The sequence below is a fragment of the Bolinopsis microptera genome, chromosome 8, assembly GCF_026151205.1.
Source record: "Bolinopsis microptera isolate Bmic1 chromosome 8, MBARI_Bmic_1.0, whole genome shotgun sequence".
Classification (NCBI taxonomy): Eukaryota; Metazoa; Ctenophora; class Tentaculata; order Lobata; family Bolinopsidae; genus Bolinopsis; species Bolinopsis microptera.
The window spans coordinates 830,805-846,384 of NC_087079.1; the positions used below are offsets into that span (position 1 = coordinate 830,805).

General features: G+C 39.9%; 1 protein-coding gene and 5 long non-coding RNA genes across 6 annotated transcripts in view; all 6 read left to right on the top strand.

The window, feature by feature from the left end:
• The first annotated feature begins 3,342 nt into the window (after positions 1 to 3,342).
• Positions 3,343 to 10,129, top strand: LOC134819459 (uncharacterized). The gene is made up of 3 exons (XR_010160761.1): positions 3,343 to 3,420; positions 6,844 to 6,882; positions 9,841 to 10,129. It is a non-coding gene; the product is annotated as an uncharacterized LOC134819459 (long non-coding RNA).
• Positions 10,130 to 10,329: 200 nt separating this feature from the next.
• On the top strand, positions 10,330 to 10,814 carry LOC134819461 (uncharacterized). Its single transcript, XR_010160763.1, has 2 exons — positions 10,330 to 10,418; positions 10,585 to 10,814. It is a non-coding gene; the product is annotated as an uncharacterized LOC134819461 (long non-coding RNA).
• Positions 10,815 to 10,957: 143 nt separating this feature from the next.
• On the top strand, positions 10,958 to 12,053 carry LOC134819458 (uncharacterized). The gene is made up of 2 exons (XR_010160760.1): positions 10,958 to 11,036; positions 11,818 to 12,053. It is a non-coding gene; the product is annotated as an uncharacterized LOC134819458 (long non-coding RNA).
• A 50-nt stretch (positions 12,054 to 12,103) lies between these two features.
• On the top strand, positions 12,104 to 13,366 carry LOC134819460 (uncharacterized). The gene is made up of 2 exons (XR_010160762.1): positions 12,104 to 12,275; positions 13,131 to 13,366. It is a non-coding gene; the product is annotated as an uncharacterized LOC134819460 (long non-coding RNA).
• A 134-nt stretch (positions 13,367 to 13,500) lies between these two features.
• Positions 13,501 to 14,445, top strand: LOC134819462 (uncharacterized). The gene is made up of 2 exons (XR_010160764.1): positions 13,501 to 13,588; positions 14,206 to 14,445. It is a non-coding gene; the product is annotated as an uncharacterized LOC134819462 (long non-coding RNA).
• A 275-nt stretch (positions 14,446 to 14,720) lies between these two features.
• The window catches only part of LOC134819871 (WD repeat-containing protein 97-like), a 29,336-nt gene continuing 28,476 nt past the window's right edge, over positions 14,721 to 15,580 (top strand). The window contains exon 1 of the mRNA XM_063830021.1: positions 14,721 to 14,804. Coding sequence (XP_063686091.1) covers positions 14,784 to 14,804 — 21 coding nt within the window. The 5' untranslated portion in view covers positions 14,721 to 14,783. The remainder of the gene's footprint in view (positions 14,805 to 15,580) is intronic.

The window sequence follows — 15,580 nt, forward strand, 5'->3', positions numbered from 1 at the left end:
TATATATCACATGATTTTGTAAACATTGGCCGGTGTAACAAAAACCCGAAAAACGTTCCCCAAACAAACTACAAACTCTAACATTCTAGTTTAGAACGACGATTTTATCTCGTACTCAGAAAATGTCGTCTAGCTAGAACGACGATTTTATCACGTACTCAGAAAATGTTGTCTAGCTAGAACGACGATTTTATCACGTACTCAGAAAATGTTGTCTAGCTAGAACGACGATTTTATCACGTACTCAGAAAATGTTGTCTAGCTAGAACGACGATTTTATCACGTACTCAGAAAATGTCGTCTAGCTAGAACGACGATTTTATCACGTACTCAGAAAATGTCGTCTGGCTAAATAAAAAATTCATCCCGTAATGTGAAATGAACAGCTGGTTCAAGTTTACAAAATTATCCTGTGGAGATAAAAGACATTTTTCAGGAAACATTTTACATGACGTCAATGGGAAGTGTGAAGGTGGATTTCACTGTAATAATTGTGAGATTCAATAACAGAATTGAGTAAGATAAGTCGGACTCCTTTACAAATACTGTACCCGGTTAGTTACCTGGCAGACACAACTCCTGGTACTACTGTACCTAATCTTCACCGATCACGTTTTTCCACCTAACCCTGGCAAAAGGCCAGTAGTGGTGATATCATGCCTCAAAGTTCAATTTTGCACCTCATCCGGACCTTTTTTGCCATGATTTAATTTGTGAGATAATCTCATTCCATAATTGTGTTGGTATTTGCTCCAAAATTGTCCAGTAACTTGCTCCAGAAGGCTCTAGCACATCACGTCAAGCGCATGATCAGGCGCATGACACTACCACACGGGGTGGTGAGGGGGTATAAAGAGGACCTCTCCGTTCAGAGAGCTTCATTCTGCACACTGCTCAGCGGGGTCAGCTGCACCCTGTTCAGAGAGCTTCATTCTGCACACTGCTCAGCGGGGTCAGCTGCACCCTGCTCAGATAGCGTCATTCTGCTCCCTGCACAGCGGGGTCAGCTGCACCCTGCTCAGCGGGGTCAGCTGCACCCTGCTCAGCGGGGTCAGCTGCACCCTGTTCAGAGAGCTTCATTCTGCACACTGCTCAGCAGGGTCAGCTGCACCCTGCTCAGAGAGCTTCATTCTGCTCCCTGCACAGCGGGGTCAGCTGCACCCTGCTCAGAGAGCTTCATTCTGCACACTGCTCAGAGAGCTTCATTCTGCACACTGCACAGCAGGGTCAGTTGCACCCTGCTCAGCGGGGTCAGCTGCACCCTGCTCAGCGGGGTCAGCTGCACCCTGCTCAGCGGGGTCAGCTGCACCCTGCACAGCGGGGTCAGCTGCACCCTGCTCAGCGGGGTCAGCTGCACCCTGCTCAGAGAGCTTCATTCTGCACCCTGCACAGCGGGGTCAGCTGCACCCTGCACAGCGGGGTCAGCTGCACACTGCTCAGCGGGGTCAGCTGCACCCTGCACAGCGGGGTCAGCTGCACCCTGCACAGCGGGGTCAGCTGCACCCTGCTCAGCGGGGTCAGCTGCACCCTGCACAGCGGGGTCAGCTGCACCCTGCTCAGCGGGGTCAGCTGCACCCTGCACTTTAGAGAGCTACATTCTGATCCCTGCACAGCGGGGTCAGCTGCACCCTGCACTTTTGTTGAGCTTGTCCAGCTTTTCACACCAAACCTGCTTTAGCTGTAGTAGTGCCGAAAATATTTTGTTTGCCATTTTGATGATCCAAAGTAAGGAACAACGAGTTTCTCTTGCCATCTCTGCTATTCCCAATACGGCGAAATGGCGAGAAATTTGAGTAAAAATTAGATCTGATAATATATGTAATATGTAATATTATGTATTCTTGTATAAATTTCTATTGATCCTGTTGTAAAGGAGAATCAGTAGAATTCTCATGAACCTAGTTCACTTTTATTTCTAGCGTCCTATGAAGTTTCAGGAACGTTGCGTTTCAGCCATATAGGACTTTCATTATAAGTTGTTTGAGCCGTTTTAAATGCACCGTTACATGTTTCCGGGTAAAACGGTGTATTAAGGTGTAACTGTTTCACAATTGTTTAAATGGAAGGGTTTATTTCAATTTACACATTTGAGTGTAAGATTGGTTGACTGGCAAACCAACTGTCAGTTTGGAGCCGTCCGCTCACCTTTGCACCTGACTGTCAGCCAGGCCTATTGTTGGTCCTCGCAGCCGCAGGGTGACTGCTAGTGGAGTGCTCATTGGCGAGACTACGTGTCACGTGGTGCAAGCAGATGCGTGTACCGTCACGCAGTATGGCGTGATAGAATTTTGAGAGTACACCCGGAGAGCCGGAAGTGGAGAGCTCACTTCTTGGTTGCCCCTTAATCGTTTTAAGGATCCGATTGACGATAGCCAGTTTGCCTGAACACTATCTTCTGTGATTAGACACGTCGAGTGATCTATATATCACGTCATTGTTTCTCCATTTCAATTTACTCGTTTCATTTCTACCATACGGTACGCCCTGCTGCTCGTGTTACGTGACTAGAGCTTGACTAGCATACACTTAACTCCAAGAAACTCGCTTTCCTATAATCCCGTTTGATGCGACAAGGAAAAATCAAATCAAATTCCATTTCCAAATAAGAGCATTTTTCCTTGTGGCATCAAACGGGATCAATAGAAATTATAGACATTTATACAAGAATACATTGCAACCATGTGACTCATAAACAATATTCCAATCCGGATTTTGCATATAATATTATATTGGTGAGGGTATAAACTATAAATTAACTGGTACACACTAACCCCATCCTGCCTCCCCCTTTAATTTGATCAGCCTGCATGACATCAGGCTTATATTGAGTTGTCATTAATAACGGCAGGATACAGCTCCATATATGGAATAATTGGACGCTCTAAATAGTTTGCTCATTCTCCGAGAGTCATGAGTTGATTTGGCACGAGTCCAGGTAACGGATTATATAGCTCAGTACAGCATCATATGACCATATTGTCAACTTTGTATGGTTACTCGTTACTCTCTACTCTCTGTGTTCCTATCGCTGTTGAGTGACGTGCTGTATATATCATTACTAGTGTACGGTTACTATGGTTAAATACTATGGTTACTTTTGCTGCTGTAGCTCTGGTTTTAACACATCTTATCATCCCATCTTTGTATTCTCTGAACTGTTGTTGTTTTGTTCCGTGTTTGTGTTTCTGGTATAAGTATCTAAATCTCACAAATGAGAGTCTCACAGTCTCAACCAACATAAGAGTTATTCTTTGGTTCGATATTTCAATATAACTAAAGTACTAATTATGTTGGTTTGGCTTCTGTTAATCATTATTTACTTATAATTCAACCCCTCGTAGCGTACTTATAACAAAATGGCTTGTAAATGTGGATGTGGATGTGCTTGCACTAACTGTGCCGGAAAGGCTGACTGCTGTGGTGAGTAAAGTAGTGTAGTTTGCTAACAGAGTAACTTTAGTAGCGTTAGTTACTTAGTGTAGTTATTAGTGTAACTTGCTAATCTTCCTAATCTTCTCAGCTTCTGTATAGTGTATAGTGTATTATCACAATGCTGGCAAGCATAACCGTTGCCCTTATATTCACAACACTATTTACCCCCTATACTATTATATCCCCTTTATTGTTTTCCAGGCATTAAGATTCATCGAAAGTAGTTCATCAGGTATATTTAAGTTCAAAACATTCTAATTCAATGTTAAAGATGACAGGAATAAGAAATAGTTATGTGGAGGTTTTTAAGAAATTTGCGCAAAATACGCGCCAGCATGTTATACGAAATTAGGTAAAAAACCCAAAATCGCCATATTCAGGTGCCTTAAAAACCATGTTAAAATTGAGTTAGAGATCTGAAACTTTGCAGGGCGTCTAGACGTTGACCAAATCGAGTGTAAATGAAATTTCAAGTTTGAGGAGTATCGGGAAGTGGGTTTCCTGGAACCCCTGTTTTACAACAGATTGTCGTGAAGTATAGTATATAATATGTATATATAATATAGACGCTTTGGCAGTCAATTGTAGCCTACATTCAAGTATCTGTAGATTCAAAAGTATAAACAATACAGTCATTTCGAACCATAGGTCTTGAAGATAATCGTTTACACTTCAGTTTACATTACATTAAAAAATAATTTAACGTCATTCTAGAAGCTTACGGCATTCCAGTCAAAATCGTGCAGCTTATACGGCTCATGTACGAGAAGACAATGGCCAAAGTCCTAACTCCAGACGGAGAAACTGAATTGTTCGAGATACTTGCAGGTGTGTTACAGGGTGATACCTTAGCACCTTACCTCTTTGCAATAGTCATCGACTACTGTATGAGGCAAGCCATAGGCGATGATGCGGAGCGACTTGGACTCACCCTCGAACGTAGAAAAAGCAGAAGAGTGGGGCCCAAGATCATCACCGATGTGGACTTTGCAGATGATATAGCACTTATATCTGAGGACATGGACAAGGCTAACGAGTTCCTGCTCAGAGTAGAATCGGCGGCAGCAAGCGTGGGACTACACATAAACGAAGGCAAGACCAAGGTCATGACACTGAATATGGAGGATCGATCTAGCGACCTACAAAGTCGATCCGGGGAAGCCATAGAAAATGTAGATGATTTCATCTACTTAGGCTCCTGGATTGAGAGCACAGATAGGGAGATAAGGGTTAGAAAGGGAAAAGCGTGGGGTGCCCTACATAGACTGAAGGATATCTGGAAATCCAAACTGTCAAAGAGCCTAAAGATTAGATTGTTCATAGCGGCTTGTGAATCAGTACTGCTCTACGGATCAGAAACCTGGACACTGACAAAGGCTCAAGAGAAAAGTTTGGACGGGACATACACAAAGATGTTGCGTATGGTGCTGGGTATCTCATGGAAGGACAAGGTCAGCAATATAACTTTGTATGGTAGCCTCCCAAGGCTGTCAAACAAGTTACGAAGCAGGAGATTAAAAATGGCGGGACACTGCATCCGACATCCTGAGCTACTTGCCAGTGATTTAGTCTTATGGGAACCTACGCACGGTAGAGCACAGCAAGGCCGACCAAGACAAAGCTACTTGTCTATGTTACTGAAGGAAGTTGGGACAAACTCTAAAGAGGAACTGCGAACCCTGATGCGGGACAGGGATATATGGAGGGGGTTTTCTGGCGTAGATCGGACTTAGCTCCGACATAGTAGTAGTTAACGTCATCATTAACACTTGATGACGTCATCAAAGTAGGTGTTTTTAAAACTTGATTTTTGACAAAATAACAACTTTTCTAATCGATTTTACACTATTAAGGAGTAATTTTATTCAAAATCTGAGGAGATTTTGACCTTAGATAATTGTTCAAGCATTCTGAAAATCTACCGGAAAATTTTCCTACCTTGCTCCTTCATAAAGATATTTGCTATTGAAGTTAGTGCTTTTTTGAAGAATAATTTTATAAAAACACAAAAGTTGTGAATTAGTATTCTCTGGTGTTGGGCCATCCCTTGGGTTGTGGAGCTCAATTTTGCTTCTGAAAGGTCTAAATTGTGTTATAGGCTAGTTTTAAAGTTAAAAATCAAAAAGTTGCACACGCCCAAAAGTTGCACACGCCCAAATTGATTTAAAATAGCTAAAATCACTGAAAATTGTTATTTTCATGATTTTTATCAACTTTGGAGTCCCGTTGTGATCCAAGTTCTTTTTAAAATCTTCTGAAACTTTGGATGCTTATCAAACTATATATCAAATACCACTATGCAAAAAGTTATGGTGATTCAATATTGTATGCGCACGCAACGTCCACTCAAAGTTTGCACGTGCGAAAGGTGAGAATTTTGCTCATTCGTGATTTCGAATATATTCTGCTTTCCCACGATATTTAAATGGCATTATATATGAATTAAATGCCAACTTGAATGAGTAAAAAGTACCATTTTTTTAAAAATCTCAACACTTATTTTTACTTCGGACATTCCAACAGCCACATTGTTACACAAGTGTGTAACCAGCCAATTACAGGAAGCCGAAGGATTCAATTATACATTAGGCCAGTGACGGTTAAGGTAGTGTGTACCATACTTTCTTCGCCCGAGACTTTGCTGCAATGGGCAGCTCCTCATTTAACCCTCACACCCGATTTCTCGAGTATTTGGCTGAGTGGACCGGGGGGCTGCATAGACAACTCAGGATCCTTAGCTGAGTGTCGACGACGCTCACCCCACGGCTAGTGACAGAGTCGGGAATCGAACCTGGTACCTCAAGCAATACCAGGCGGATTAACCAACTGAGCCACTAAACCATATTCAGTGTGTTATCGACAGATATACCTACCTAAACACAAGGAAACGTTTTCAAAGGTAAAATTCCGAAATCGTTGAAATTACCTTCTTCTTAATGACGTTTCGACAGTGTAAATTATCCTGACATTATAATCAAAAAGAGATGATATTTGACCAAAACCCATCATCATGGGTGGAGTGAACCGCTGCCAGTGTCCCTCTTTTCCAAACAAAAGGAAATGATATTAATTTGAATAACCGTCCGCAAATGCAAATTGATACCGAGAATGAAATCGGTCGCTCGCTTTTCCCATTCATTGAAATTCACAGCTTTATACGAATTGTAATAAAGCTTATTGAATGGAAAAAGCGAGCGACCGATTTCATTCTCGGTATCAATTTGCATTTGCGGACGGTTATTCAAATTAATATCATTTCCTTTTGTTTGGAAAAGAGGGACACTGGCAGCGGTTCACTCCACCCATGATGATGGGTTTTGGTCAATAGTGTATAGTGTATAGTGTATAGTGTATATGATATCTAGTGTTACAGGAATATTAACTTATTAACAACAACCTTCTTATTTACAGGAAAGAAGTGCTGTGACAAGTGCAAATGCTAGACATGTGGCGAGTAGTGTGTAGTGTGTAGTGTGTACTACAGTAGTTATAGTAGTGTGTACTACAGTAGTTATAGTAGTGTGTACTATAGTAGTTATAGTAGTGTGTACTATAGTAGTTATAGTAGTGTGTACTATAGTAGTTATAGTAGTGTGTACTATAGTAGTTATAGTAGTGTGTACTACAGTAGTTATAGTAGTGTGTACTACAGTAGTTATAGTAGTGTGTACTATAGTAGTTATAGTAGTGTGTACTATAGTAGTTATAGTAGTGTGTACTACAGTAGTTATAGTAGTGTGTACTATAGTAGTTATAGTAGTGTGTACTACAGTAGTTATAGTAGTTATAGTAGTGTGTACTACAGTAGTTATAGTAGTGTGTACTATAGTAGTTATAGTAGTGTGTACTATAGTAGTTGTAGTAGTGTGTACTATAGTAGTTATAGTAGTGTGTACTATAGTAGTTATAGTAGTGTGTACTACAGTAGTTATAGTAGTGTGTACTATAGTAGTTATAGTAGTGTGTACTATAGTAGTTATAGTAGTGTGTACTATAGTAGTTATAGTAGTGTGTACTATAGTAGTTGTAGTAGTGTGTACTACAGTAGTTATAGTAGTGTGTACTATAGTAGTTATAGTAGTGTGTAGTGTGTAGTGTGTACTACAGTAGTTATAGTAGTGTGTACTATAGTAGTTATAGTAGTGTGTACTATAGTAGTTATAGTAGTGTGTACTATAGTAGTTATAGTAGTGTGTACTATAGTAGTTATAGTAGTGTGTACTATAGTAGTTATAGTAGTGTGTACTACAGTAGTTATAGTAGTGTGTACTATAGTAGTTATAGTAGTGTGTACTATAGTAGTTATAGTAGTGTGTACTATAGTAGTTATAGTAGTGTGTACTATAGTAGTTATAGTAGTGTGTACTACAGTAGTTATAGTAGTGTGTACTATAGTAGTTATAGTAGTGTGTACTATAGTAGTTATAGTAGTGTGTACTACAGTAGTTATAGTAGTGTGTACTATAGTAGTTATAGTAGTGTGTACTATAGTAGTTATAGTAGTGTGTACTACAGTAGTTATAGTAGTGTGTACTATAGTAGTTATAGTAGTGTGTACTATAGTAGTTATAGTAGTGTGTACTACAGTAGTTATAGTAGTGTGTACTATAGTAGTTATAGTAGTGTGTACTATAGTAGTTATAGTAGTGTGTACTACAGTAGTTATAGTAGTGTGTACTACAGTAGTTATAGTAGTGTGTACTACAGTAGTTATAGTAGTGTGTACTACAGTAGTTATAGTAGTGTGTACTATAGTAGTTATAGTAGTGTGTACTACAGTAGTTATAGTAGTGTGTACTATAGTAGTTATAGTAGTGTGTACTATAGTAGTTATAGTAGTGTGTACTACAGTAGTTATAGTAGTGTGTAATGTGTAGTGTGTACTACAGTAGTTATAGTAGTGTGTACTATAGTAGTTATAGTAGTGTGTACTATAGTAGTTATAGTAGTGTGTACTATAGTAGTTATAGTAGTGTGTACTATAGTAGTTATAGTAGTGTGTACTATAGTAGTTATAGTAGTGTGTACTATAGTAGTTATAGTAGTGTGTACTATAGTAGTTATAGTAGTGTGTACTATAGTAGTTATAGTAGTGTGTACTATAGTAGTTATAGTAGTGTGTACTATAGTAGTTATAGTAGTGTGTACTATAGTAGTTATAGTAGTGTGTACTATAGTAGTTATAGTAGTGTGTACTATAGTAGTTATAGTAGTGTGTACTATAGTAGTTATAGTAGTGTGTACTACAGTAGTTATAGTAGTGTGTACTATAGTAGTTATAGTAGTGTGTACTATAGTAGTTATAGTAGTGTGTACTACAGTAGTTATAGTAGTGTGTACTATAGTAGTTATAGTAGTGTGTACTATAGTAGTTATAGTAGTGTGTACTATAGTAGTTATAGTAGTGTGTACTATAGTAGTTATAGTAGTGTGTACTACAGTAGTTATAGTAGTGTGTACTATAGTAGTTATAGTAGTGTGTACTATAGTAGTTATAGTAGTGTGTACTACAGTAGTTATAGTAGTGTGTACTACAGTAGTTATAGTAGTGTGTACTACAGTAGTTATAGTAGTGTGTACTACAGTAGTTATAGTAGTGTGTACTATAGTAGTTATAGTAGTGTGTACTATAGTAGTTATAGTAGTGTGTACTATAGTAGTTATAGTAGTGTGTACTACAGTAGTTATAGTAGTGTGTACTACAGTAGTTATAGTAGTGTGTACTACAGTAGTTATAGTAGTGTGTACTACAGTAGTTATAGTAGTGTGTACTATAGTAGTTATAGTAGTGTGTACTATAGTAGTTATAGTAGTGTGTACTATAGTAGTTATAGTAGTGTGTACTACAGTAGTTATAGTAGTGTGTACTATAGTAGTTATAGTAGTGTGTACTATAGTAGTTATAGTAGTGTGTACTATAGTAGTTATAGTTGTGTGTACTATAGTAGTTGTAGTAGTGTGTACTATAGTAGTTATAGTAGTTGTAGTAGTGTGTACTATATTAGTTATAGTAGTGTGTACTATAGTAGTTATAGTAGTGTGTACTATAGTAGTTGTAGTAGTGTTTACTACAGTAGTTTAGATTTATTGTAGGAACCACCGTCACACTGCTCTGCGGTATTTCAATAATTGTGTGGTAAATTGGCTCAACTACATTAGAAAGCAAGCTGTAGACTTCAGAGGTCATTTTTAATTGACAATTAGATAATATTATGGTTACTATGGTTACTGTGATATCATGGTGATAATGTAGTATTCTATTTTAGTACATATCTAGTTAGCGGTAGGTTTGTTGCTTCGTGGTAGCTGTACAATGTGTTGCGTGGTTACTATAGTTACTATGGTTACTATGGTAATTACATTGTGTTGCGTGCTCTTGTTTCCCATAAGCTCTAACACTATATCCAGGATAGAAGAAATGCCAGCTGTAAGAGTGAAATCTCGTGATTACAGCGATTACTGAGGATGTTGTGCATTAAACTTCTGTAGAAAAAAAAACAGTTGAACTGTGATATATATTTTTCTTTTGAAATCTTTTGAAGCCGACTAAATGTTTGAAAAATAAAATGAAAATGAAATTTGTTAGCTATATTTGTTTTTGAAATTGTATGAATGATATATTATTATAATAACAATATTAAGTGTGACTCGTCACGGTACTTACCTATTATTACTCGTTGTTAGCCGAACTATAACATTTGCTTGTTTTAATGTTTCTATCATATTATAATACTCTGACAACTTGTTTAAACTGTTTAAAATCATTGCTGAACTGAGAATAATATCCGGTTATGTTGTAATAGTGAAATAATGTATTGTATGATCTTACAGAGACAAGCACAACTATGAGATTTATTTTGTGTTTGTTAAACCTAACTAATTGTTATTTATATAGCGATAAGCGTGCTGTTACCTGAACAAAATGGCTTGTAAATGTGGATGTGGATGTGTTTGTAAGGGCTGCGCTGGAACAGCTGCCTGCTGTGGTGAGTAAAGTAGTGTAGTTTGCTAACAGAGTAACTTTAGTAGCGTTAGATATAACTAATTTAGTTATTTAAATTTCATGATAAATTTAATGAAAAAGGCTTATAATTAAGTTTACAGAAATGACTTTGTTTCTGTTTCACATATTGCTCAACTCTCATGCTTCAGGAAAGAAGTGTTGTGCCAAGTGTAAATGTTAGACGATGAGGTTATTAAGGCTGATACTGACAGAAGATGGCCTGCATGGAGTATTAAACTAATGTTAAATTAAAAACTCTTACTAATTTGATCTACTAAAATTATAATAAATGACGTAATTATCTAATGTAATATATAATTTCTAATGTAATATATAATATGATATAATGAACTGATTTTAGTTTATCTTAAATTTCAAACTGCGTATTCTTATTCTGTCGAGAAGTTAATTACAAAAGTTGTAAATACCTGAAATAATCAGACATAATGTGTTTTGTTTATAGTATACAGACTGAGATTAATATATTATATTTTTACCTAACCTCCCCAATTTTCATTAGCGTTATACCTGAACAAAATGGCTTGTAAATGTGGATGTGGATGTGTTTGTAAGGGCTGCGCTGGAACAACTGCCTGCTGTGGTGAGTAACACTGTTAAACTGTTTTAATGTACCAATGGGGGGGGGGGGGGGGCACTTTCCTAATGGGGGAAGGGGGGGGGGGGGGGCACTTTCCTAATGGGGGGGGGGGGGGGGGGGTTGGTGCACTTTCCTTAAGGGAGGGGGCACTTTCCTAATGGGGGGGGGGGGGGGGGGGGGTTGGTGCACTTTCTTTATGGAGGGGGGCACTTTCCTAGTGGGGGGGGGTTGGTGTACTTTCCTTTAGGGGGGGGGGGGGGCACTTTCCTAATGGGGGGGGGGGGGGGGCACTTTCCTAATGGGGGGGCACTTTCCTAATGGGGGGGGGGGGGGGTTGGTGCACTTTCTTTATGGAGGGGGGCACTTTCCTAATGGGGGGGGGGGGCACTTTCTCAATGGGGGGGGGGGGGGGGGTTGGTGCACTTTCCTTATGGGGGGGGCACTTTCCTAATGGGGGGGGGGGCACTTTCCTAATGGGGGGGGGGGGGGCACTTTCATTATGGGGGGGGGGGGCACTTTCATTATGGGGGGGGGGGGCACTTTCCTAATGGGGGGGGGGGGGCACTTTCCTAATGTTTTAAACTACAGACGTCAACTTTATTACTGATGCTGATTTAGTGAAAGATAGCAAGATCTCCTGTAATAAAGGTGCAGCATATAAAAGTAACCTGATTGATTGAGGAGCACTACCCGGAGGCACTACTTGGCACTAACCTTAATACGTCTCCAATAATGGGTGAATGTATAGATAGACTTCTCAAGCTCACTGTTCTATTATTTACAGGAAAGAAGTGTTGTGCTAAGTGCAAATGTTAGACGATGAGGTTATTAAGGCTGATACTGACAGAAGATGGCCTGCATGGAGTATTAAACTAATGTTAAATTAAAAACTCTTACTAATCTTATCTTAATCTACTAAAATTATAATAAATGACGTAATTATCTAATGTAATATATAATTTCTTATGTAATATATAATATGATATAATGAACTGATTTAAGTTTATCTTAAATTTCAAACTGCGTATTCTTATTCTGTCGAGAAGTTAATTACAAAAGTTGTAAATACCTGAAATAATCAGACATAATGTGTTTTGTTTATAGTATACAGACTGAGATTAATATATTATATGTGTATCTAACTTCCCCAATTTTCATTAGCGTTATACCTGAACAAAATGGCTTGTAAATGTGGATGTGGATGTGTTTGTAAGGGCTGCGCTGGAACAACTGCCTGCTGTGGTGAGTAACACCGTTAAACTATTTTAATGTACTAATGGGGGGGGGGGGGGCACTTTCCTTAAGGGGGGGGGGGGGGGGGCACTTTCCTAATGGGGGGGGGGGGGGCACTTTCTTAATGGGGGGGGGGCACTTTCCTTATGGGGGGGGGGTAGTTTCCTTATGGGGGGGGGGGGGGGCAATTTCCTAATGGGGGGGGGGGGGGGGGGGGGGCACTTTCCTAATGGGGGGGGGGGGGCACTTTCCTTAATGGGGGGGGGCACTTTCCTAATGGGGGGGGGGGCACTTTCCTAATGGGGGGAGGCACTTTCCTAATGGGGGGGCACTTTCCTTATGGGGGGGGCCGGGGGGGGGGGCACTTTCCTAATGGGGGGGGGGCAGTTTCCTAATGGGGGGGGGGCACTTTCCTTATGGGGGGGGGGGCACTTTCCTTATGGGGGGGCAGTTTCCTTATGGGGGGGGCACTTTCCTAATGGGGGGGGGGGGCACTTTCCTAATGGGGGGGGGGGGCACTTTCCTTAAGGGGGGGGGGGGGGCACTTTCCTTAAGGGGGGGGGGGGCACTTTCCTAATGGGGGGGGGGGCACTTTCCTAATGGGGGGGGGGGGGCACTTTCATTATTGGGGGGGGGGGGGGGCACTTTCCTAATGTTTTAAACTGCAGACGTCAACTTTATTACTGATGTTGATTTAGTGAAAGATAGCAAGATCTCCTGTAATAAAGGTGCAGCATATAAAAGTAACCTGATTGATTGAGGAGCACTACCCGGAGGCATTACTCCGCACTAACCTTAATACGTCTCCAATAATGGGTGAATGTATAGATAGACTTCTCAAGCTCACTGTTCTATTATTTACAGGAAAGAAGTGTTGTGCTAAGTGCAAATGTTAGACGATGAGGTTATTAAGGCTGATACTGACAGAAGATGGCCTGCATGGAGTATTAAACTAGTGTTAAATTAAAAACTCTTACTAATCTTATCTTAATCTACTAAAATTATAATAAATGACGTAATTATCTAATGTAATATATAATTTCTAATGTAATATATAATATGATATAATGAACTGATTTTAGTTTATCTTAAATTTCAAACTGCGTATTCTTATTCTGTCGAGAAGTTAATTATAAAAGTTGTAAATACCTGAAATAATCAGACATAATGTGTTTTGTTTATAGTATACAGACTGAGATTAATATATTATATTTGTACCTAACCTCCCCAATTTTCATTAGCGTTATACCTGAACAAAATGGCTTGTAAATGTGGATGTGGATGTGCTTGTAAGGGCTGCGCTGGAACGGCTGCCTGCTGTGGTGAGTAACACTGTTAAACTATTTTAATGTACCAATGGGGGGGGGGGGGGTACTTTCCTTATGGGGGGGGGGGGGTACTTTCCTAATGGGGGGGGGGGGGGGGCACTTTCCTTATGGGGGGGGTACTTTCCTAATGGGGGGGATACTTTCCTTATGGGGGGGGCACTTTCCTAATGGGGGGGGGGGGGGGGTATTTTCGTTAAGGGGGGGGGGGGGGGGCACTTTCCTTATGGGGGGGGGGGGCACTTTCCTAATGGGGGGGGGGGATACTTTCCTTATGGGGGGGGGGGCACTTTCCTAATGGGGGGGAGGTACTTTCCTAATGGGGGGGGGGGGGCACTTTCCTTATGGGGGGGGGGGGGGATACTTTCTTTATGGGGGGGGGGGGCACTTTCCTAATGGGGGGGGTGCACTTTCTTAGTGGGGGGGGGGGCACTTTCCTTATGGGGGGGGGGGGGGGCACTTTCCTTATGGGGGGGGCACTTTCTTTATGGAGGGGGGGTGGGGGAGGGGCATCTTCCTAATGGGGGGGGGGGGGGGCACTAACCTTAATACGCCTCCAATGATGGGTGAATGTATAGATAGACTTCTCCAACTCACTGCTTTATTATTTACAGGAAAGAAATGCTGTGATAAGTGCAAATGTTAGAAGACGATTATTATATTGATGGAGAGTCATACTGCTACTGAATGAAAGTGGCCTCCATGGAATTTTAAGAATGCAGTTCAATTAGATAATTCTGACAAACTGAAACTTATGATTTTATTATCTGATGTAGCCGATTTATTTTCTGAAAATATTACTATTATGTTATAAAAATATAACTGTTATTATGTTGACAATTTAAAATGTTAAACTGTGTATTTTATTCTTTGTTTGTCAAAAATGTAAGTTCAAAAATTCCAAAAATTTTGAACTCTTGTCACCATTAGAGACGAAAATACGTCTCTGTAACGAATCAAATAGATTACTGTCACATTCCAAAACAATGCATTCAATCAATTATTAAAGGTACAACAATTGCACAAATCAGTTTGCCGTCTCGGTGTAACAATTACATAAATAATCAAATAATAGTTAATACGATACACTTAATTGATACAATAATTGAAATGAATTCTAACGTCACATAGACTTATAGGGATGGAGACTGATCATGACAAAAGGTTCTGAAAATGAGTAGTGTGTAGAACAATGTCTGAAGAGGATGTTCAGGTATTTTTAACTTGAATCATTTAATTATTTGTTTCAATTTTTCTGATTTCTCTTTGTTCAGATCGAGAATTTTTAATATTCAACATTCTCAGACTTCAATCGTATAACATCGCTTCTTGAAAACATTTCATATAATGTTCCAAAACCCATCTATAATCTATATTCTATGACTATAACTAACTTAGCCTCCAGGTAAAATAAAAGAGTTCAACTAATTACTCCAATATTCTAGTTACGGAGCAGCGGCTTTCACTCTAGGCGAATCTGTTCTTGAGACTGAGATTTTATCGTATTACATAGCACTCGAGGATCAGCAACATTATCCAGTCTGAGATTAAATGGTCTCGTATTAAATTGTCCGGATCTAACTCTAGTTATCGTTTCACTTTATCTGAAAAGTAAACTGTCTGAGTGAGATGTGTAAAGCTTGATTCTCCGTACGGCTCTGATTCTACTTTACAAGAGACCGTCTGGTTTCACGTCTGCCTGGCCCGGAATATAAAGACGAATCTCGCCGGTGTTGGGGATGCATGTGTCCTTCAACCATGTGTTTAGGTATTTCCTGTCTTTTGAGTTTACGAAGTGCTCCTAGTAGGTACACTAGCTGAAGTGGTCGCTTCATGGTCGGCCCTGTTAATTCTTTTATCCCATGCTCCTCGACGTTTTGGATCTTTTGGGAAAACCATAAAGCTCTCTGATAGTGACAAGGAAACGTTTAACTAATTTACTTAGTAATTTCATAATTGCAAAGCTCCTACAGTGGGTGCCATATCTTT